At 43.1% G+C, this 21,178-nt stretch overlaps 2 protein-coding genes across 3 annotated transcripts in view; one reads left to right on the forward strand and one right to left on the reverse strand.

Moving 5' to 3' along the window:
* The window catches only part of LOC144767710 (uncharacterized), a 277,762-nt gene extending 264,578 nt beyond the window's left edge, over positions 1-13,184 (reverse strand). Inside the window, exon 1 of the mRNA XM_078651099.1 lies at positions 13,087-13,184. Within this exon, the coding sequence (XP_078507225.1) occupies positions 13,087-13,138 (52 nt within the window). The 5' untranslated portion in view covers positions 13,139-13,184. The remainder of the gene's footprint in view (positions 1-13,086) is intronic.
* The window catches only part of LOC144767711 (protein RoBo-1-like), a 183,284-nt gene that overhangs the window by 62,722 nt on the left and 99,384 nt on the right, over positions 1-21,178 (forward strand). The window contains exons 2-4 of one of the 2 annotated variants that reach the window (XM_078651100.1): positions 6,759-6,878; positions 11,261-11,416; positions 17,898-18,047. In XM_078651100.1, the coding sequence (XP_078507226.1) occupies positions 6,759-6,878; positions 11,261-11,416; positions 17,898-18,047 (426 nt within the window). The remainder of the gene's footprint in view (positions 1-6,758; positions 6,879-11,260; positions 11,417-17,897; positions 18,048-21,178) is intronic. The other variant, XM_078651101.1, reaches the window with a different exon arrangement.

Below are 21,178 nucleotides of genomic sequence, written 5' to 3' on the forward strand. Positions count from 1 at the left end.
ACTTTGCTTTTCCCTGGAAGCCCTGTCCTGTGTGGCTGGGACACTTCATGCTATAGGGGTCATCTCTGGGGGCCTGTTGGTGCTATCAATGCCCCCAGTGCCTTGAGAGCGCTTTATTTCTAATTTCTGGGCACAGCGCTGTTGTTTTCCCTAGGAGGGAAGCGCTCCTGCCCTTTGTGCCCCCGAGTGAGTCTTTGGTGCTCTACTGTGGATTAACAGTTGCCTAACCTGCATTGCGCCCGATTCGCGTTATAATTTAATTTAAGGGTGCCACCCTGTTTATTTTAATAATTAATTCTCTGCTGTTTAAATCACCGCCGCAGCACCGGGATTGAGGACGCCAGCAAACAGGTAGTCAGGCGTTGTTTTGCCTGACGGCGGGCGGGATTTCCGTTTTTGCTAAGAAAGTCTTGTGCCCGCCGCCTGCACCAGAGAAGAGGATGGCGCCTGCCGTGACCGAGGGAGAGCCCCGCAGACGCCAGCAGAAGGTAACTGAAAGCGGAGGGGGCTCGAGGCACATTGCCGGTGCCTGCCCCCACCGTGTGTCCTGGCGAGGCCCGCAGCATGAGAGAGAGCACCCCTGAGCAGCCCAATGAGGTGAGAAGGGCTGGGGGGGCTTCGGGCGGATGGATGTCGTTCCCTGAGAGGAGAAGGGCCCTAGTTTTGAGCGGCCCCGTCGTGCAGCGAGCCGCTCCTGCAAAAGTGGGGCAAGTGTCTTGTGGATAGCCCCAGAAGCCCCGTAGTGCCAGTGCTGGAATAGAGCCTGCGAGGCTTGGGGGCATTTTGGTTATTTGGAGCCTGCGAGGCTCGGGGGCATTTTTAGAGCCCACGAGAGGCTCAGGTCACATTTGTTTACCTCGAGTCCCCCAAGAGGGACTCCAACGATATGGGGCTGATTATTTTTAGAGCCTCTGTGGCTCCAATGCACATGTTTATTTAAGAGCCTAGAGGGCTCTTAGGGGGCAAAGTTATTTGAGGAGCCGGCGGACTCCAACGTTTGGGGGCATGTGTTGTGTCAGAGCCTGTGTGGCTCCAACGTGCGCAGAGTTTCAGAGCCTGTGGGGCTCCAACAGATGGCGCAGATTTGTTCTAGGGGCTAGTGAGAGCCCCAGTCGCAGTTTTGTCTCCAGCTGCCCAGCAAGTAGTGGGCAGCTGCACCGTTTAGGCACAATTGAGAGAGAGTCCCTGAGAGGGACAGAGATGGCACAGTGGTGCCAGGCCTTCCACAGCTGTGCAGCACTTAGTGCCAGCTGCAACGTTTAGGCCCTTGTGATTGTTCTCAGGTGCGCAGCACTTAGTGGGCAGCTGCCATGTTTAGGCCCCCCTGACATTGGGACACAGGGCGTCCTAGCCCCAACAAGGCCAGAGGGCCTAGGGACAGTCACAGGTGGTGACTTATGTGAGTTTGGCGCAATTGTGTTTTCCTGTGCTGCACCTCTGAATGTGTTTTGATGCATCATGTGCCTTGTTCTTACACCGCTGAATGTGTTTTGATGCATCATGTGTTTTCCTTCCCTACACCTCTGAATGTTGTGATGCATCATGTGTAATATGTTCATGCTTATACCCCTACAGGTATTGTGATACTTAGGTGGTTGTTTTCTCCAAGTACAGGTGGTGCTAGTGAAGCCCATGGTTCCCTGCGTAATATTCTCCTAAGGTGGTTAGGGTTGCGTAGGTGGTACTTACCTGGTACCAGCAGTTACTGGTTGTGTGCTAAAGTGATTATTATTCTATGATCTACAACGTGCTATTTCTAACAGTATTTCTAGTTCTAAAAGTGCTGATCCCTGACAGTGGTCCTGGTGGCCCTGTCTTGTACATATCCCTTGTGAATATTGCCCGTGCCAGTTGGCACAATGTCTATTGTGTGATTACTATCTGATGTGTTTTGACAATGCAAAAGTTATTTTTATATAACCTTGTGTGGAGTTCCTTTTGTGGTGTGCCTAGGATGTTGTTGCTTTTGTGTGCGTGCGCAAATGCTTTACACATTGCCTCCGGGATAAGCCTGTCTGCTCGTGCCAAGCTACCAAAAGGGTGAGCAGGGGTTATCTTGGCGTGTGACTCCCTTGCCCTGACTAGAATGGTGGTTTCTGCCTGGCTTTGGCGTAAGCCTTAGACAACCAGAAACCCCAGATCTAACAGTCGGTCTTTTTGAATGAATTTAATTAATCACTGCCTTCCGGTCCTTCCTCTCAGCTTTCAAGTTGCTGTGATTATCATTCGATTGAATTTTATTGTGGCCTGCAGGATGGCACCGTTGCTTGGTTCTATTAACTCCATGTCTGGTAGGTCTGGAGGTACCTCACATGTTCTACTGCAAGTATAACACCTTCCTGCACTGAGGGTTTTTAGAGCTGTGTAATACTCTTTGATCAGGACATAAGATCTGGTGGGTCACCCATTTGGTGGTTTTAGATGGTCTCATTTTCACAAACTTGTCTAATTGCTGCTGGTGGTCACTGGGAACTGTTTCCTCCTGGATAACCCAGGCTTCTGCTTGTAGTTTGTGTATTCTTGGTGAAGTACAAAACACAACCACTTTTTTTCTGTTACAGTTTTTTTGCAAGGTAAGATCTTGCTATTGTTGGGGATCTCCAGCTTGCTCTTGTTGCTATGTCCTCCATTGGTGACTCCAGAACTGGCACTACTGTTTTGTATGCTTTTCTGAAGATGGAATATATCTGATCCATGTGTTTGGTTTTGGCCCCTTTAGAGGGCTGATTGTTGTGGTGCTTTCTTTGTCGCTTGCCTTGCTTTTTTGACAGAGACTAGTTAGTCCAGGCCCAAGAATCAGTTGCTCCAAAGATATGAGGAGGTCTCTTTAGAGAGGTCTGTAGACTCAACCTACTCTGAGGTTGTGGTCATTATGTACTATATTTACCTAGTTATCATTGCAGGTAATATTTAGATTGCTTGTTTTTTAGTTGCACAGCTCATTGCTTAAGTTGGTAAGTTGGAGTTTTATTTAGTTTAGTACTGCATCACGTTATGCAGGAAGGGTGGATAATTTGTCAATCATGAGACCACAGGTAGATGCCACTGCCGATGGAGCCACATCTGCTTTTGGTCGCTGGATCACATCAATTAATGCCCCTATTTTGGTGTTGATTGCAGTGACATAGATTGCCAAAGTATTAAGTAAATTGACACACAGGTCAAGTTTCTTTGATTGATACATTAGAATGTCTACTGACACTTGGAATTAATTTAGCAGAACATCCCAAGTCCCCTGCATTTCATATATTTGATGTGGCTGCATTGGGGAGTTTTGAATGTTGTTTAATATTACAATAGTTTCAACCAGATCAGGAGATCGATAGCATGAGACCAAAGTATACGCTAGTGTACTCGTTTCCATCAGACTAACTTCTTGCAACTAGGGGGTAGCTTCCAAGGTAGAGGCAAATTAAATGGTGGAAGAGGCCGCCTGCCCAACAACCTTCTAGAGTCCTTTGTAGGTTAGTTAAGTGTATGCTCCTGGAGCCAAAGTGTGTTTGCTGGTGGATTCTGTTTGCTTGTCACTTCATGGAATGGAGTGCCGAATGCTGTTACTTTTCGAAGAATGTGCGCACCTCTGCTTACGCCCAGTGGTTTTCAGCGCCAACATGGTTTTTCCTGATTAACCTGGTTGGGTTAGGTTTGACACCACCACGCACTTTTGAGTATCAAGGGAGAGTGGGAGAGATGTCCTCCACTCTCAAAAAGGCATCTGTCTCTCTCCCTCTAATTCTTTAGCTAATGTTTGGATGTTGCTCTTGCACAGTTCTCACTGGGAATGCAGAAGGAAACAACGTTTCTGTTGACCGTGAGTCATAAGCCATGAATTGTGTTTCTCTGAATAGTCATCTACAGTACGGGACACCCCGTTGGGGTACCTGCGCGCTATACAAAATACACAAATAAGTAAAATAAATAAATACAGTTCTTGTCAATCGCCGCACTCTACAGTTGAAACTGACACTGTGTGCCTAGAAGAAACCTGAGGGTGCCGTCATTGAGCACAGATCTTGGTTTTCATGGAGCACCAACTTCCTTTGCACTATGCAGAGTTTGATATGGTTTGGAGTATGAGACTATTTGGAGACTACTCAAGTCTTGTATGGCGCACACATAAAGGACAAGGGAGGAACTTTAGGCTAGGACCAGGTGTGCAAGGACTACTGATGCCTACTTTTGTCATCTCAATTCTTGTGCCCCATTAGGATCTAATCTCCAGCAGCTGGTGCTGTTGCTGTTGCTGTATGGCCAGCCATGCACTGCTTCTTCTTCCTTGGCATTGGGCCTGATGAGGGTCTTCAGGTGGGCCGACTAACAACTATCCTGCGGGATTCTAGTTTCCCCTTAGAGTCGTCCTGTAGAGCCAAAATGATGGGGCATGGAGGCAGCCTTGATCGTGAAGGCCCTTGGGCCTCCATGTACTAGCAGTGCTTGCAGCGGCCATTGCTGTGGCCATGGCTGTGGCATCACCGGCAGCAGCTTGCGTTGGCGGGACAGTGTCACCATAACATTTCCTGCACATCTGCAATCCATCCATCTGCCTCTGATATGCTTATAATGTAAAGTTTTGAAAAAGGCAGTAAGACTGACTAATTTATTGTGCAAAGTGTTGGTTAATGCCAAAGGGCCTTTTAGTGTGGATAGTCACTACACTTAGTTAAAGGCTGCAGACAGATATTTTATTACAAGGAATATCACAGATGTACATTATAATCAAGGGGTGCAGTTTGGTTACCCCCGTGGACAAACACTTGTAGTTGAAAATTTGCTATGTGATAATCCTTGTCAGGCTGATTTCACTGGGGTTGTAAATTTGTTTATACTTGTTAATCTCCGACTGTTGATGGTTGCCGGCTTATGTGCAAGACATGAGGCCTCTGTTTGGCATGGCGATAACTCAAAAGTGAAGATTATAGTCTTGACTGGTCTTCATTGGGAAACATGTCAGATGCTAAAGGCCTGATATGTTTATTATTAAACATTACAAAGGAATTAGGCTTGGCCATCTTATTGTGATTACTCCAATAGGCCTTTATAGTCTGATTCTTTTGACACTGTATTGAACGCTGTAGACTGATATCAATTTTTTTACGTGGAATCTCATAGATGCCTCGGACAACCCTTTGAGAAGAAGACTGGCATTGTAGTAATCCTTGTTTGGCCTTCTTAAGTGGGGTGGTGTCTGCCAGGTCCTTGTACAAAACAAACTCTCCTTACATACATCCATTAAGTGCCTTTGGGCCAGGCCTCTTCTATTGGATCAAGAGTCATTCTTATTCTGCTTCTCTCCATGACAGCTTTATACATGGGGAAATCATTTTGCCCATATCTGCAATTGTCAGTGAGTAACAGCATTTGACCTGATTTAATAAGTGCACATCCATCTGAAAATGAGGGCACTTCTTTGTATGAACTGGTGACCGATCCATTAGTGTTCCATGTTTTGATTTCATAGGTCAGCTTTAATTTCTTTCATTCTTTTTCATGAGCATCCTGCAGCTCACACACACTCCTACCAGCTGCTCGCTTGCACCAAATTTAATTTGCTGCATCCTCTGTGGTCAATATTTCTGAACTGGTTGCCCATCTTGAAATTATATTCCCTATAGTGTTCATTGTTTTATAGTTCCAAGATGGTCAAAATATTTACAAGTATTATGTTGGTCACCTTGGCTTAATACAACATTGATGCACTATAGACTTTAGCATTTTAAGATTGTATTGTGCACATTCTGGTTAGCTTTCATTGCTTTCATTCTTTTTCATGAGCTTCCTGTAGCTCAAACACACTTCTACCGGCTGCTCGCTTGTCCCAAATTCCATTTGTTGCATCCTACTGCAAATCACTATTTCTAAAATGGTTGCCTATCTTGAAATGGTATTGCCTAGTGTTTCATTGTTTTATAGTTCCAAGATGGTCAACATATTTAGAAGTGTTATGTCGGCCACCTTGACTTAATATGGCTATAGCATTTTAAGATTGTATTCTGCACACTGTGTCATTATGTTTACCACGCCAAGGTGGCCAATACATTGCTACTTAATGTGGCATCTATGTTGAATGTAAAACAGTTGTACACTGTGTACAATACCAGTGGAAGGTGACCGCCTCTTCCTGTGTTCAATATTATATTTGCGTTTTCTCACCAAGTTTAGGAGGTGGCTTGTTTTCATTTTTCTTTCTGCGTTCTTTTTATTTATCGTACATGTGGGCATTTCTCAGTATGTTTTATTGTGGGTGCATGATTGGCTAAATGCAAGAATGACCCATTGCATGGATGAATCGGTCTATCAGTCCATGAATGAGTGACAGAGTGCAATAATGCTAACTTAGTGAGTTCCTAAAGTACTTCAAGGAAAGAAGAGGTACTTTTAGTTTTAAGCCAGAATTATTAGCACTGCCAGTGTTTGTTTCTTTTTAGCAATTTCCTTCACACGCAAATTCTTAGGTGCATAAAATATTATAAATGATACACCAGCCTGTGGCTCAGCATCATTTATTGTACACAGTCCCCAGATTGGACAATAATCTCAAAAAAAGAAATGTAGGTGTGGTTTTGTCGAATACCAATATGTATCCTACAATATGTTGTACAGTAGAGCCAGGGTGTACCTTTGAAAACGTTCTCAGAGCCAAAACATATCATAAATATAAGTGTCTGACAAATGTGCTGGGCCCAGTAGTAAAATGGTTGCATAATGGAAAATCTAAACACACACAAAATCTAACAGTATAAACATTCTTTTCTTTTCAGGGGGTTCCCTCATTTGCGAGAATTGCTTAAGCGTCACCAAAAACAGTTGCTCTGGCAGTTTTGACCTGTGCCCCAAAGGAGTCACTCACTGTATAAGTGCCATGCGGAATAAAACAGTAGGTAGGTGTCCATGGATGCATGGATGAATTGTGTCTTCATTGCCGGCCTAGGCTTGTTTTATACATTGTGCAAAGGGGGTGCAAGAGGCATGTCTGCCCACTTCAAGCTCCCCCCATGCACAATGGTAATAGAGAAGGAGACGCAGACGCCTGTGTGTCCCCTTCTATAATACAGATAGCGCTGGTGCACAAGTTCTTCCAGTGCTAGCATAAGAGGGCGTTTCCACATTTGCATGTGGGTGTGGCTCCATGTAAATGAGGGAATCACTTTGCCTCTATGCCCATGCCGTGTTACTGATGTGGGAACAGATGCAAACATGCCTTTAAACGGTGTACTGAAAGTGTGCCAAAAAAGGTAGTGCACTTTCAGTGCGCCTCCTAACAGCAGCCCTCTTGAGGGGGAGACCCGGGTCCTATTTACCTTCTCAGACATTACCCTGCATGCGGGTGCAGTCACCCACTGCACCTGACTGCAAGGGGATCTCTAATCTCCCTTAAAAGTGCAGGTGGGTTGCCGCCTGCACTGTGAAACATGAAGCAGCTTTTGAACAGCTGATCCCTATTTCACTTGTAAGCACTGCCCTGGCGGCTGCTCTGGAGGCAGCACATTCATTCAAATATTTCAGATTTTCCTTATTTGCTCAGGCACAGTTCAGCACAGCGTGTGAAAAGTAAGACCATGCTAATTTTACAGCAAGCATGTGTGATTTGCCATTATGCATACTTTACAAAATGTCATAGGTAACGCTATTGTGTAATTTATTACATTTTCTGGCGTGGAAGCTGTTCAGGCATAAAAGGTCTTGCAGTGGATAGATTCTAACAGATAATGTGCCATAGGAGAAATTTCCAATATGAGCCATTCCCCTTGTCGGCGGCTTTTGAATGTGAGGAATGCACCTGCGTTCAGTGTTCACTCGAGATCACCCGAAGTGCACTTTTTTTTACATTACGTATAATTTTTCACAATTTTCTGACATTTCACATAATTTTGAGATAACAATTATGAGATTTCGCGCTCCTTAGGTGTAGAATTTATGGAAGATACAAATTTCGCACCATATTGGTAAAGTACTGGAACATTGTTTAGACAGTCATTCTAAACTTATGGATGGGCAAGTCCGATAACAGCAATTAAACCTAAATGCATTAGAACTTGGTTTACAGAGCATATCTGAGAAGATATTCTGGAAATTAGGTTAGAGAGACCATTTACAAAAGGCTGGGAGAAGTTGGTGAACAGTGAATCAGATCAGCTAAGAGGCTTGAATTTGATACAAATGTGTTGGGATCTATGGGGGAGAGAAGTGTATGTTACCCACACACTACTAGCTTAATATCTACATGTAAATGTATGTCACTTTGTTTGTATTGTGCATCAATCAGCTGTGCCCTCTTCCACTTATTATGACATCATTTTATAATGATCAAGTGTATGGCAAATCCTGTAGGGTTGCATACAGAGCCCTATCAGATGCAGTAAAAACCAAAGATATAGTAAGGATTAAGATCGCCAGAGCCACGTACAAAAAAACACAACTTAAGGCAAAAAGAGACTGGGATAATGAATACTGGAGGGAGCTCCTGAGTGCTAGTAAAGAAAGATCTATGTGCTTCTTTTGGGATATGGTTAAATGGGGAAGGGGGATAAAAAGGGGTGAACCTATCAATTATGTTTCACCAAATGCCTGGGTGTCTCACCATGCGTCCCAGTTTACTGCTGTGAACGAGGATGGAGAAGAGAGTGAGGCTCTTCTAAAAGCAATTGAGGACACAAACTATCTTTCCTTTACCAAAGCTGACATTATTAAAACTCTGAACAATATCCCTAAAGCTAGGGCACCAGGGCTGGACTCCGTTCCAGCAGACCTTTTTATGCATGACAAGGATCTTTGGGCCTCCTACATCCATCTGTTGGCCAATGGCATTGCGATGGGCTCACCAATACCTGAGTCCTGGAAGGGTGCCGAGATTATCCCAATTTTTAAAAAGGGGGAGTGCTCGGACCCAGGGAATTACAGGCCAATTAGCCTGATTGCATGCATACAAAAGGTAGTGGCAAGGCTTTTACTGCAGCGTATTCAGGGCTGGATAGAAGAAAAGGACATTCTGTCCCCCCTACAGGCAGGGTTTCGCAGTCACACCAGTACCATTGACCAAGTTTTTAGATTTGTTTTATTATACTGACGTGTGGTGTTATTAGGGGGGGTATGCTTTTTGCAGTCTTCGTTGATCTTAAATCAGCGTTTGATCTGGTGCCCGCACTAAGCTATGGGCAGCCTTACAAGAGCAGGGCATCCCACTTGATATTTTGTCATTTCTGATCAGACTGCATGAAAATAATAATGCCCGGGTCCGCTGGAATCAGCAGGGAATCGTAACCGATAAATTCCCTATCGCTAGGGGGGTCCGCCAAGGGTGTGTTCTTGCCCCTACACTCTTCTCATTATACATCAACAGGGTGATCGGCTATTTTGAACAGCAACCAACTGATGCCCCTAACTTGGATGGCAAGCCGATCCCCCTGTTGATGTTTGCTGACGATACCTTATTAATTTCGAAGACACAGCAGGGCCTCCAAAAGGCTGTTGGAGTCTTCGAGGTTTTTTGCAAGGACCATGGTCTTGTCATTAATACATCAAAGACAAAGTTCATGATCCTACATAAGAAAAATAAATCCGTCAGAGGGAAGATGGTTATGGATGGGGTTCAACTGGAGCAGACCCAAGTATTTAACTATTTGGGCATAACCCTATCATCCAAATTAGATTGGAAAGAGCACACCAACCAATTGGTCACGAAACATTCACAATTGACAGGGGCACTTACTAAGGAACTTTATTTATCTCACACCAGGCCAATTACCCCGGCTCTTAAGATTTATGATGCTAAAGTTGGAGCAGCAGTTCTATATGGGGCGGAACTGTGGGGGCTCAGTAATTTGAAAAGGCTGACGGGTGCACAAAATAAATTTCTGCGCAATATCACAGGTTTACGGGCCTCCACTCCATTGATCCCTCTCCATTACGACCTAGGGTCTCACAGCCTCGAGGATATGGCCAGATATAGATCAGTTGCCTACTGGAGGAGATTATGGGTTACTCCAGAACTCTCCCAGTATGCACGGGCCTTCCTCGTGGTAAGAGACTTTGATAAGGCCCACAAAATAGTATGGATGAGGGAGGTGAAGGTAATCTATAAGGCTATGGGATTATCTCCATTGTGGGATGACCCGGAGGGGAATCTCTTTCCACCAAAAAAAACACTCCGAGACCTATACTGGAACATGCTCGAGACAAAGAAATTTGGCCGTTGTATTGAACCCTCTTTTACGGCAGATTTCCTAGAACTTAAGCAATCTCCGTCCATTGAGGCATATTGGGATTGGATCACCATCCCTGGGGACAGGAAGAAATATCATCAATTTAGGGTGGGGACATTACCACTAAATGCTCTCACTGTAAAATGGCGAGGGGGAAAAGGTTCGGCCTGTCCCTTTTGTCCTGATCAGCGGGAAGTCATTGGGCATGTCCTCTTTGCCTGTCCAGAATATAAGGTTCCTAGGAGATCTTGATTAAAACCTATTTGTGTCCAGTTAGGCCTCCAAACGGGTTGTGAGGCACTCAGGATTCTACGTACTGACAACTCCCAAGCCGTAGTTATAGCCATAGCTAAATTCCTCCACTGGATGTGGATAATTCGGGCCCGCAAAATGAGCTTACAGTAATTTTGGCCTGATGGCACTTGAGATCTGAAATTGTAAAATGCATCTAGAGAGTAATGTACCTAGCGATGAATTGTGACACATTTTTAATTATCCATGTCTTTTATCTTTAATGTAACTTATTTAATGATTGTAATTTATGGATTTTAAGTTTAGTGGCTGGTCAATAATAACTATTAACTGAGAGACGAAGTGATGAATTGTGGATTTTACTAGCTGTCAATGAAGGGTAATTCTGAATAACTTTTAATTGTAAAAAAAAAAATTCTTTTTCTTCTTCTTTTTGAAAATGTTTAAGGTTGTAAACGTCTTTTATGATTGAAAAAAATCGAAATAAAGACTTATTTGATTTGATTTGACATCATTTTAACCTCTAGAACGTTCTTGTAATGCCAGAAGCAACTGTCGCTGCTGTTAAAACTAAGGAAAGTAGCTGTTGGTCTCAACAATACACATTGCACTGAGAGAAGCAAGTTCATACTGGACTGAAGGGCTAGAGAAAGGAATGCAAACAATCTAAAAGCAGTCTAAAAATGGCCCGGTTGCCACTGTGTCATTCGGAAATAGAGTGCCTGTGTTTGTTTAGGTGTTCGATATTAAGCTGCATTTTGCTGCTGTTCCCTTTACTTTTAACCAGAAAATGTGTTATTTTCACGTAGGACGAAATGTCGTTTTAACTGCGTTCAAGGGTTGCCTGAAGCCAGGCAACCAGACCACCTGTGGAAAAGAAGTTGTGGTCACGGGTGCTGGCGTTTTCTTGCGGATCACACGGAAGTGCTGCGACTCAGACAACTGTAACGGTAAAAAAATCAAAGGTAAGGAACTTGCCTAATCTGGCCATCAAATATGTGACCGAGCTCTTGAAAATGAAGAAGGGTCAGAAATGTTTAAAGGGGACCTCAATTTGTAAAATCTGTACTTATAAATTCACCATAGTAGCAGTACAAACACATACTTTTAGATCTAAGGTGGCTTCTATTTGGAAGCCCAAGGAAAGCAATCCACCCACCATCACAAAAGAATACAGGAGGGAGTTCAATCCACAGACTCATTATTGGATGAATTTGCAGTTATTTGGCATATTTTATTAGGACTGTCCAAGTAGAACTGCACATGCACCAATTAAAGGAAAATTGATCAGCGGAAAGCAGCCTGTGCAGAATGCGCCTGACATATTCAGGGCTGTGTAAGGTAGATTTTTGGGACTATCGGCCAGATTCATCATACTGAAATCGGCTCGCAAAGGGCCAGATTCTGAGAATCTGGCCCTTTGCGAGCGCTATTTTTGCATTTGGGATTCATCATCCCAAATGCAAAAATCACTGTACTAGAAATCGCTATATTGCGAAGAATCGCATTTAAGGAATCTCAATTAGAGATTCTTTAAATGCTATTCATGAACCTTTTTAAAATTGCGAATTCGCAATATAGGGCCGCTATTTACCGCGAAGTGTAACTTTGTGGTAAATAGCGAAAACTTAGAAAAATGCACTTTAGTGCATTTTTCTAAATTGTATGTTACACACACACATGTTCTTTGGACATGTGTGTGCGCAACACCAGTGTACATTTGCATTTCAGGGGTGCTACAGGGTGTCCTTTGGACACCCTGGCACCTTTGAAATCGCTTCCTTCCCTGAGGCCCATAGGAATGAATGGGAAAGCCATTCCTTATTTGCGATTAGCAATTAGCGAATCGCAAATAAGGAAGCAGTAGAAATCGCAAAATAAATTGCCATTTCTACATGCATCCCGTTTTGCTAGTCTTTAATAGCGATTCCTTAATAATCGCTATTAAGGACTCGCAGAAGAGGACAATGATGAATCTGGGGGTATGTTGTTGAGGTAACAGAATGCCCACAATGGACCAGTGATATAGTGCTTTGCTCTTTGAAAATTCGGGTACAAATTCAGGTTCAGAAAGCACTCTGATGAATCTTTAGTTCCGACTGAGGCTTGCATCAAACATCAATACAAGTCAATAACCTGAAACCCATTTGGCTCCACAATTAAGACAGAGAGTGGTTACGTTTCAAAACCGTAAAGGTTTATCAAAGGGTTAGCAAAGTTTTAAACTCAAATCATCAAATTAGTTTTTAATCAATACATAAATGTGTTAGTCAATATATTCAAAGCAAATCAAAGATCATATTTAAACACTATCGTACGTCTCAACGGCAAAATAAGCTAGATCTGTTCTACCATAAAGAGACCACCCTGCCTTGCTAAGTCATGGAAAGGTTCTGCTAGAATTTCAGTAAAAAGGATTCTGCTGTAAAGGCAAGTGAAAGGGCAACTGTGTTATGCACCTGCATCTCTGTCTACATTGCATTAGTTTAAATCCCACAATTCTAACACTTGATACACCTGCCCATAATTCCCACACGAAGGGTCAATCACTTTAGGGGACATGAAGATAACACAAATGCATTATTTTCACAGGCTACTGCACAATGATTCAACACTAACCGTACTTTGGACTTACAGTTATCTGAAACACAATGAGATACGCTTTGTCCAAGAAGTACTCTGCACATGCTCGTAAGTGTGTTCTGAAGAGAATGTGTAAACACATCGTTTCACAGAGGAACAGAAAACAAAAGTGACACCATTTGAGATTGCTGCTCAGTTTCTCCTGAAAGAAAGACAGATCGCAACATGGATTAAGATGGCAGCCAGACACTGCACTAACCATTTTAAAGGGCCTACATTAGCTGTGGTCAGTCTAAACATCAATTGTACACACCTAGTACACTTGCATGTTACATGCTAATAGTGTTTATTTCAAAACATGTAATATTGAAAATATTGTTGTTAAAAGCACAACACAGCAGTAGGTATAGTCCCCTCAGATACTGACCCTCCACCTTTAATATTCCTGAGCCCCCATATTCCCCCATAGGGTACATACCTAATCCTGCAGCAGTGCTTTCCCCCATAGATAGGGCTGCACACTTTGAATGATAAAGGAACGGTGGAGGTTCAAAAAGGGCGAATGGGATATAGAGTTTCAAATCAAGGGATAAAGACTTACTAGTGAAAAAGAAGTAGAGGCACACAGGATGAAACAGAATTAAAGGAGAGAGTGGAAGACATTAAGCAGATAGAGAAATATACAGGAGATGAAGCTTGCCCTAGAATTGAGACAATATGATTTTCAAACTGCCACTGTAGCACCTTACAGGGAGAGATGCATCTCAGACTAGTACCCCTGCATGTCCAGTAAGTTCATGGCTAAATGTTTTTTAACTGGCAACAAACCCGTTTTCTTTATTTATAGATGAGAAAAAATAGCTGCTTAACTAAGCACTTTCCTTTGCAGGCAACGTGGCTCTAATGGAGCGTAGAAGAACCACCTGAAGGTTTCTATCATTTTCAGAATTGGGTGTAACATTAATAGAGCCTTAGAGCCCGCCATAGAAGACTCTACTTGGCCTTTAAAGGCCTGCTTCAGTGTTAAAGGCCCAAGCCAAAGGCAAGGGTCTTTAACAAGGAAGAGGCCTTTAATGGCAAGTAGAGGCCACTATGGATGGCTTTAAGGTCATTAGAAGATGCCACCCCTAGAGGGCCAAATGTTCTAATTTGTAAAACAAAGGCCATGCGGAGCAGAGGGGGTTGAAGTCCCCTTGGGCATCATGAGGCCTTTGTTAAACATTAGAATGTTGATGCTCAGGGCTTCTACCGGTCGTGAGAAGCCCGGAGCCCTCCATTGTTTTCAATGGAGCGTCCAACATTCCATTATTCCAATCAGTATTAAAACTATTTACAGGTCCTAAGCAGATGCTGAATGTGATTTAGAAATATTTATTGATAGCATTTTTTAAGTTTGGGCGGTATGTGATGGGGAAAAAAACGGACACTCTTCTGTGGATTGCTTAATCTGATATGCATAAATCAATTTTGCTAGGTATGCTCAGAAAATCATTGTCATGATTGATTCACTGAGCAGCTGCATTACATTATTTACAGCACATTCTAATAATTGAGTTTTGAACAAGGAGACCAGAAGAAGCAACCTTGGTGACAAGACCATCTGGCAAAAGGCCTAAATGTCAAGAATGAAAACAGTAATTCCCTTTTTTCAGTTTCTCAATAATTTGAATGACCGAGGTAGGAAGGACGCACCTCTGCTCCAGAAGGACAGGTGTTATTGCTGTGGAGCACATGGTCACTTAAAGTGTAATGTCCCAAATATTTCCCCAGCTGTACAGATTTAAATCCAGCAGTAATATCAGAGTTTCTCTAGAAGCCTCTCTGAGATAATAGAGCTGGCTGTAGATGTCTTGGATGGGAGGTAAGGTACCAAACTTCAAAACCCAACCTACAGACAGGAATACCAGGAGCCTGTGTCTATAAATGACATCAGGTTGGCTCACGTGTAACAGCACCACTCCCAGTCCAGCTATGTCTCTTTCAGAAACAGTAGGCCAGTCAAAGAATTTCCTCACAATCCCTTGGCACATAATTATTGCAACTGTCTGCAATGTCTAGCTGGAAATGGATGGTGTGTCCAGGCCAGCTACTTTTGCCCTAAAATAAGGTCAAGGTGTCAAATGCCTGCTGGACTGGGGTCTTAGAAGTAGAGGTAGTCCTATTCCTCTGGAGAGAGAATGTCGTCTAAGGGCAAGGGTGGTCGACTTCAAATCTGGGGAACCGCGTTCGAGTCTCTGCAATGACACTCAACATCCTGTGATTCTGGGCAATTCACTTAATCTCCCTGTGCCTAAGAAAAAATGAATGTGTCCTTGTGTGACACAACTGATGCTCATGTAATGCGCTCTGATGCTCGATACCTTTGGGTCAAGTTTGCGGTAAATGAAACTCCTGAAAAAAATACTGAAGCACAAGCTACCACAAGAAACCACTTGGAGTATGTTTCCACCCTGTGACATACAAGTGCCTTGGTAGAGATCAGTATCTTAGGTGCCTTCATATATGGTTGAGGAAGAGAAATGCTGGCACTAGATCCTACCAGAATGTAAGCCATTGCTGTAAGTTGAAAGTCTAGACAAAGTGGAATTTACTAAAACTCCACTAAAATGTAGCCACACAAACCCAATTGTAGAAAGCTTGTGGATTTAAAATGATTATGAATATGGACTACCCTCCAGTGAGATAACATATCCTGAACATATAGCCCGGAAAAAACATTTGTTCTATGGTCCACGGAGAAGCATGTGGAGCCCACACACAATAATGAGTCGTACTTCACCGTGACTGAAAAGATGGTGTCCTATTAAATTGAAGAACCACTTTATTGTGTCAGACCTCTTGCCCTGACCACCAAACCACTAAAGGGGATACAAAATCTAGAGAGCCTCTTACTTGGTCATCTTTGCACCAGCTCAAAACAAGTGCATTACTTTGAAACACACTTCTGGAGGATTGCTATTTTCCCTCCCCGGTTGGGGACACAATGTGTACTCTTAGAATATGCTTGGCTGGTGTAACCTGTTTGGAGTAGACAAGCTGACTTCCTCTGTGAAAAGAGGAGCTAAATTCCTCTTAAAGAAATAGATGCTGTCTTTATTTGGGATAATCTGCACAGGGCCCAGCAGGATGGAGAACATGGAGGAGGCAAGGCTGAGTTGACCCTACCTGACATCAATTGTTTACCCTGGAGGATGGACGTGTGGGGGTGGTGCTTTTGTTAGTGGGGGCTGATTTCAAAAGCACAGCAAGTTTCTTGTGTATTTAGCAGTTTTTAGGCAACAATAAAAGTGTCAAGATTACTCTAGTGATTAAAGTACCTTCTGGCGAGAGATGGGAGTTTTGTCTAGTTGTAGTTTTGACTCATCACAGGTACACACAGGGTTATTATGCCTGCTTCAAATAACATGTACCATGCATTTTCACAGAATAGTATTTTTTGTGCCTAGCTGTTTTGGCTACTTCTTTTGTCACCAAAATTCTTTTGTGACTGTGCAGTTCATAAATTGCAATGGTAATCTAGCACAGTGAGCTATGAACTGCCATCAAGGAGCTGCATGCAAGCTGCATGGTATAGGTTGGAAAGTTATGTTTTTCCCAGTCTTTCTTTATCCTGATGTTGATAACAAAAGGCTTGTTTGGGTGGAAATACTTTCTTGTTGGTAAAGTCAACGCTAACCACTGTGTTATGTTCCGCACACTGGATTTGTGCTTCTCCAGACCAAGCACTATTAAAACCTGCCTACCAGCATAAGTAGCATGTGAATCCTACATCTTATAGTCCCCTTTGCTTTACGTATTACCCACCTCTGATTAAACATGTATGATACATTGTCTCTGTATGTGTGTGTGTTTATGTGTGAAGTGCTCCCACACCCTACACTAGTACGAGAGGTACTATAAAACAAATAAAATACATGTGAGAGAGAGGCTGTGGAGAGATCACCACCTGAACACGTTTTGAACCCCGTTCTGACTAAAAACTGAGTAGCTGAAGCTTTTAGAAGCAGACTAGTCCTCCCGGGCAGGAACCTTTTGGACAGAGTCGGTAATATCATAAGATTGTTGCAATATTGTGACATTGCATCACTGGTAGCAAGTCCCAAAATTCCCTGGTTCACCTCAAGCATAGCCTATTGGGACACAAATGGCACAGCAAACAAGTGAATGAACACTATATGAATGCTCTAGGTTGTTCATTGACCAAGGAAGGTGTTGGTACATTTCAGAGTTTATGTATTGTGTTTAATTTAATATTTAATACACCTGTATTAAAAGCCTTTGCCATCTTGAGTTTGTTGAGTGTTATTTACTTTATCGTGCTATATTATAGTCTCTATTAAAGTCTCCAACTATAAGCCTTGGTGGCGTGGCTTCACTAACCAAGTCGAGTGTGAAAAGGCCTCACAGTCAACATTATATGAAGTCTATGGGACTGACACCAAAGTGTATTCTGTGGAGTTCACAGGCCACAGTGTTGTGCTCAGAGGTCCTGGGGAAAATGTTAATCCATTCATTCATAAAGATGCTGGGACCGCTGGCATTGCAGGTGAAACCGGCAGGACGTTTTGTGCATCTCCCCAGTCAAGAAGATGTACAGATGGACTTGCTTACCCCCTGTCTGGAAACTGTATGTTTGTCCAGGAGTGTACACGGGGCCCCCCTTTCTATGGGAGATTTAAGAAGTCAGTAACTACCTAGTGGAGTTGGCTAACTGGGAAAGTCTTACAGGAAGTGATGTGGTCCATGTAAAGACAGGTCCTCATATTCCGTTGACGTTGGGTTGGACATCATCACCTTTGTGATTTTTTTATTACTCAAATGTAGTGGAAACACTGCTGAGATGTATTTTCCTTGTTACTTTAGTGAATCCTGTAAATATGACGTTGAACGGATACAAGTGTCCTACTTGCTACACGAACAATTCCACTATTGGATGCACACCTGTGGGCGACTTTCTCTGTGTAGGCAAGGAGGACCAGTGTGCCACCTTCACTAGATCAGGCTCCAAACCAGGTAAACCTCATGGATGATGCATCATCGTTATCAGTTATTTAATATGGTTACTTATTAACAGGTCCCCGTAAAAAGCTGTGCATCATGTTGTATATTTGTACAGCGCCCTGATGGTCTTTGGCTATGAGCACTAGATAAAGATGCTAAAATTAAAACAGTTTTTATTTAATAAATGAAATAAAATATGCTTTTTTTTAAATGCAACAGCAATTAACATTTTGAAAAACAGTGTTATAAATTAAAGAAACAATACACTTAATACATGGAAGTGAAAACGGGTGGAACAGAAAACAACATGGTCATAGATATGTGAGTACCGTTGAACCTGAAACATGTTGACAGGTCAGTGTAACGGGTACATTACTGCTTTCTTGAGGTACATAGGCACAACTGACATAGCTGTACTCTTAGGAAGAACTGCATGCAGGGCTCAAATGGAGAGTGATATGGCCTTTGCAGTTATAGCCATGACATAAACACAAACAGTTTCTGTGTGTGTGTGCCACCCGACCAGTGTTTTGGTTTGTCTCAGAGCTTTCTGTTATTTTATCCCATATATTGCACAACAAGATAAGTACACCTAAAACGAGACAAGAATTTTGGCTTTGTCAATGTTTGTTTTTGTGGAGAAAGCCAGTGATTGGTTGGCCATCTAGTCTGAGCATCCCATTGACAGGCATTGAGAGAAACTCGCACTTCCTTTAGTCTCAAGCTCAGAGATCTTAGTTGCTGCGGTTATAGAAACCTGAAGTTGACTTAGTCCATAGCATGCACCATACAAGAGTAATATGCTACAAAAACGTACACAAAAAGCAACATCCCGGAAATAGCTAAGACTCTAATGGAGTGCAAGATTCGGGACAAGATGTGAAATAAAAACCAGAGCTGAAGAACTGACATGGATTACCTAAAACTCAATTACATTTTTTGTTCAGGAATCCCATGAAAGTCAAAGGCCTGAATATAGGCCCCGATTGGTACCTATTTCAACATCTGTCCTAAAATACTGTTGCGTTGGAAAGCCGTGGGGACCCAGCCCATTTAAATGCCCTGACTGCATAAGCAGTTAAGCACATGAACTTTGCACTCCTATCCTGTTTGGCTGGCCCTGGTAGACAGTGGAAGAGGGTTCCGGTCTTTGGTCCCAGAAGGACTGGGCTGATAGGTGCCGGGGGGAGTCTAGCTACAGTTAAGAAGCTAATATTGGCTGATATTAAGTTGCAGGAAGAGATATGTTTGGCATCAGAAAGACAATTTTGGGATTAGCATAAATGGCTTTGAGGACTAGTGCAAGTAGTTTCTAGAGGGTGGGCCCTGTTCTTAAAGAAGAGCCAGTCAGCTTGGCAATAATGTGAAGGTAGAGGTGTCCGATTCACAAAGATGTTGATCTGTTTACACTTGTCACACCCCTTAATTCTAGGAGAATGCCAGGGGTACTCCTGGTTCACTTGTAAAATTCATGAGTAAGCTAAAGGTGCTAAAATAGTAAGTCACACATACTTATACATCAATCTTTCTGTATTCAGCCTTGGGTGTTCAGGGGAGGGCTTAGAACCAGATGTACAACAGTTTTTTGTGTGGTTGCAAACGGGAAATCTGCCGGTTTGCAACCCCAAATTGGTCTGCCCCATGTACAAACCCTGTTTTGCTTGTCGGTAACCTATACCGACTCGCAATAAAATGTTTGCGACTCTCTATTAGGACAGGACATGCCAAGGGTTTCCCTTCCCAATAGCGAGTTGCACTTCAATGTGCAATTGTTTTGCGACCGCAATTGCAGTCACAAAATGCCTGCAGTTTTCCATCTACTTCAAGTTCCCCTTCCCCTTCGTGAATGTATGCGTAAATATTTTTTAAGAGCAGGCTGTGGTCCCACTACTGCCTACTCTTAAAAAATAAAACAGAAATGTTTAATTTTTCTCTTTTAAATGCAGCTCATTTTCCTTTTAATCAGAATTGACTACATTTAAAAAAAAATGCCTAATTTAAAAAGCAGTCGCAGACATGATGGTCTGCTGACCCCTGCAGCCCACCATCCCTGTGAGTGCCAGCCATTCCCAATGGAGTCACAAATTGCACCTCCCTCATGAATATTAATGAGGCAGACAAATTGCGACCCCATTAGGAATCGCAAACAGTGTCTGAGACACTGTTGTAAATTACATTTTGTGAGTCGCAAATTGTGATTTGCAAAAAGATGTAATTTGAAAATTGTAAGGGACGTACATCTGGCCCATAGTGCTCTAGTGGTGAGTAAGTGATATTGAAGGGTCCTGATAACGAATGAGTAAATTACAACCTTGACTGTGCTGAAGTGGGGCCTCTGCAAAGAAGCAAATCTCTCAGCGGAAGTGGAATTAGAATGCATTTTACATAGATTTATGCATGGCTTTGATGGTGATAAAATTGTGGTAGTGGTAAATGCCCTTGTGTCAGAAGGAAACTATATATACCTAGGAGTAGTGGTAATAGTAGAAGAGAACTGCTGCTGCTGTGTGTGGGGGTACGGAGCCCCTTGCCACAAACATCTCTGCATTCCTGGAAGGGTTCTTTAGTTCCAGAGATCCCCTGTCAGAGCACCTACGCTCAGAAAAGGGCTGGGCTGCCTGATCAGTAGTTCTACAAAGTGTCTCACCTGAGACTGTGGCAATGGACATGCATGGGTTGTAAGAACCCTGGTCTGTCTCAGTGGCTGGTCAAGAGTGGGAATTTTTTTATAGGCATTTGTCACCCAAGGAAAGAGTGGGATCCAGGCCAATGCCCACCAGGGTTGCTGCTGGGGATGGGTTTTCATTCTCGACCTCCAACAGATTTCTTCCTCTCTCTGCCCTGGATAGTTTAGACTGATGCCCTGGTCTGTCGACCAGCAAATGTGATATTCTGGCTACTAATCTCTAAATTCCTTACCACCAAGGTGCAGCTGTCACCCACTAATCCCCCATGTTCTGCCCCTCTTCCTTACGGAGTTTGTAATCACTCCCTTAAATGTGTTGGGCCTCCTCTTTTATCCCCCATTGCCTTGGAGTCTCACGTTTTGGGCAACACTGCGCTGCACCTGCTCTCACACATAAGATCATATCCTGGAATGTAGCTGGCTTGGTGTCAAAACTTGAGTACCCTGTTTCGGGTCT

The sequence above is a fragment of the Lissotriton helveticus genome, chromosome 7 (genome assembly GCF_964261635.1).
Source record: "Lissotriton helveticus chromosome 7, aLisHel1.1, whole genome shotgun sequence".
Classification (NCBI taxonomy): Eukaryota; Metazoa; Chordata; class Amphibia; order Caudata; family Salamandridae; genus Lissotriton; species Lissotriton helveticus.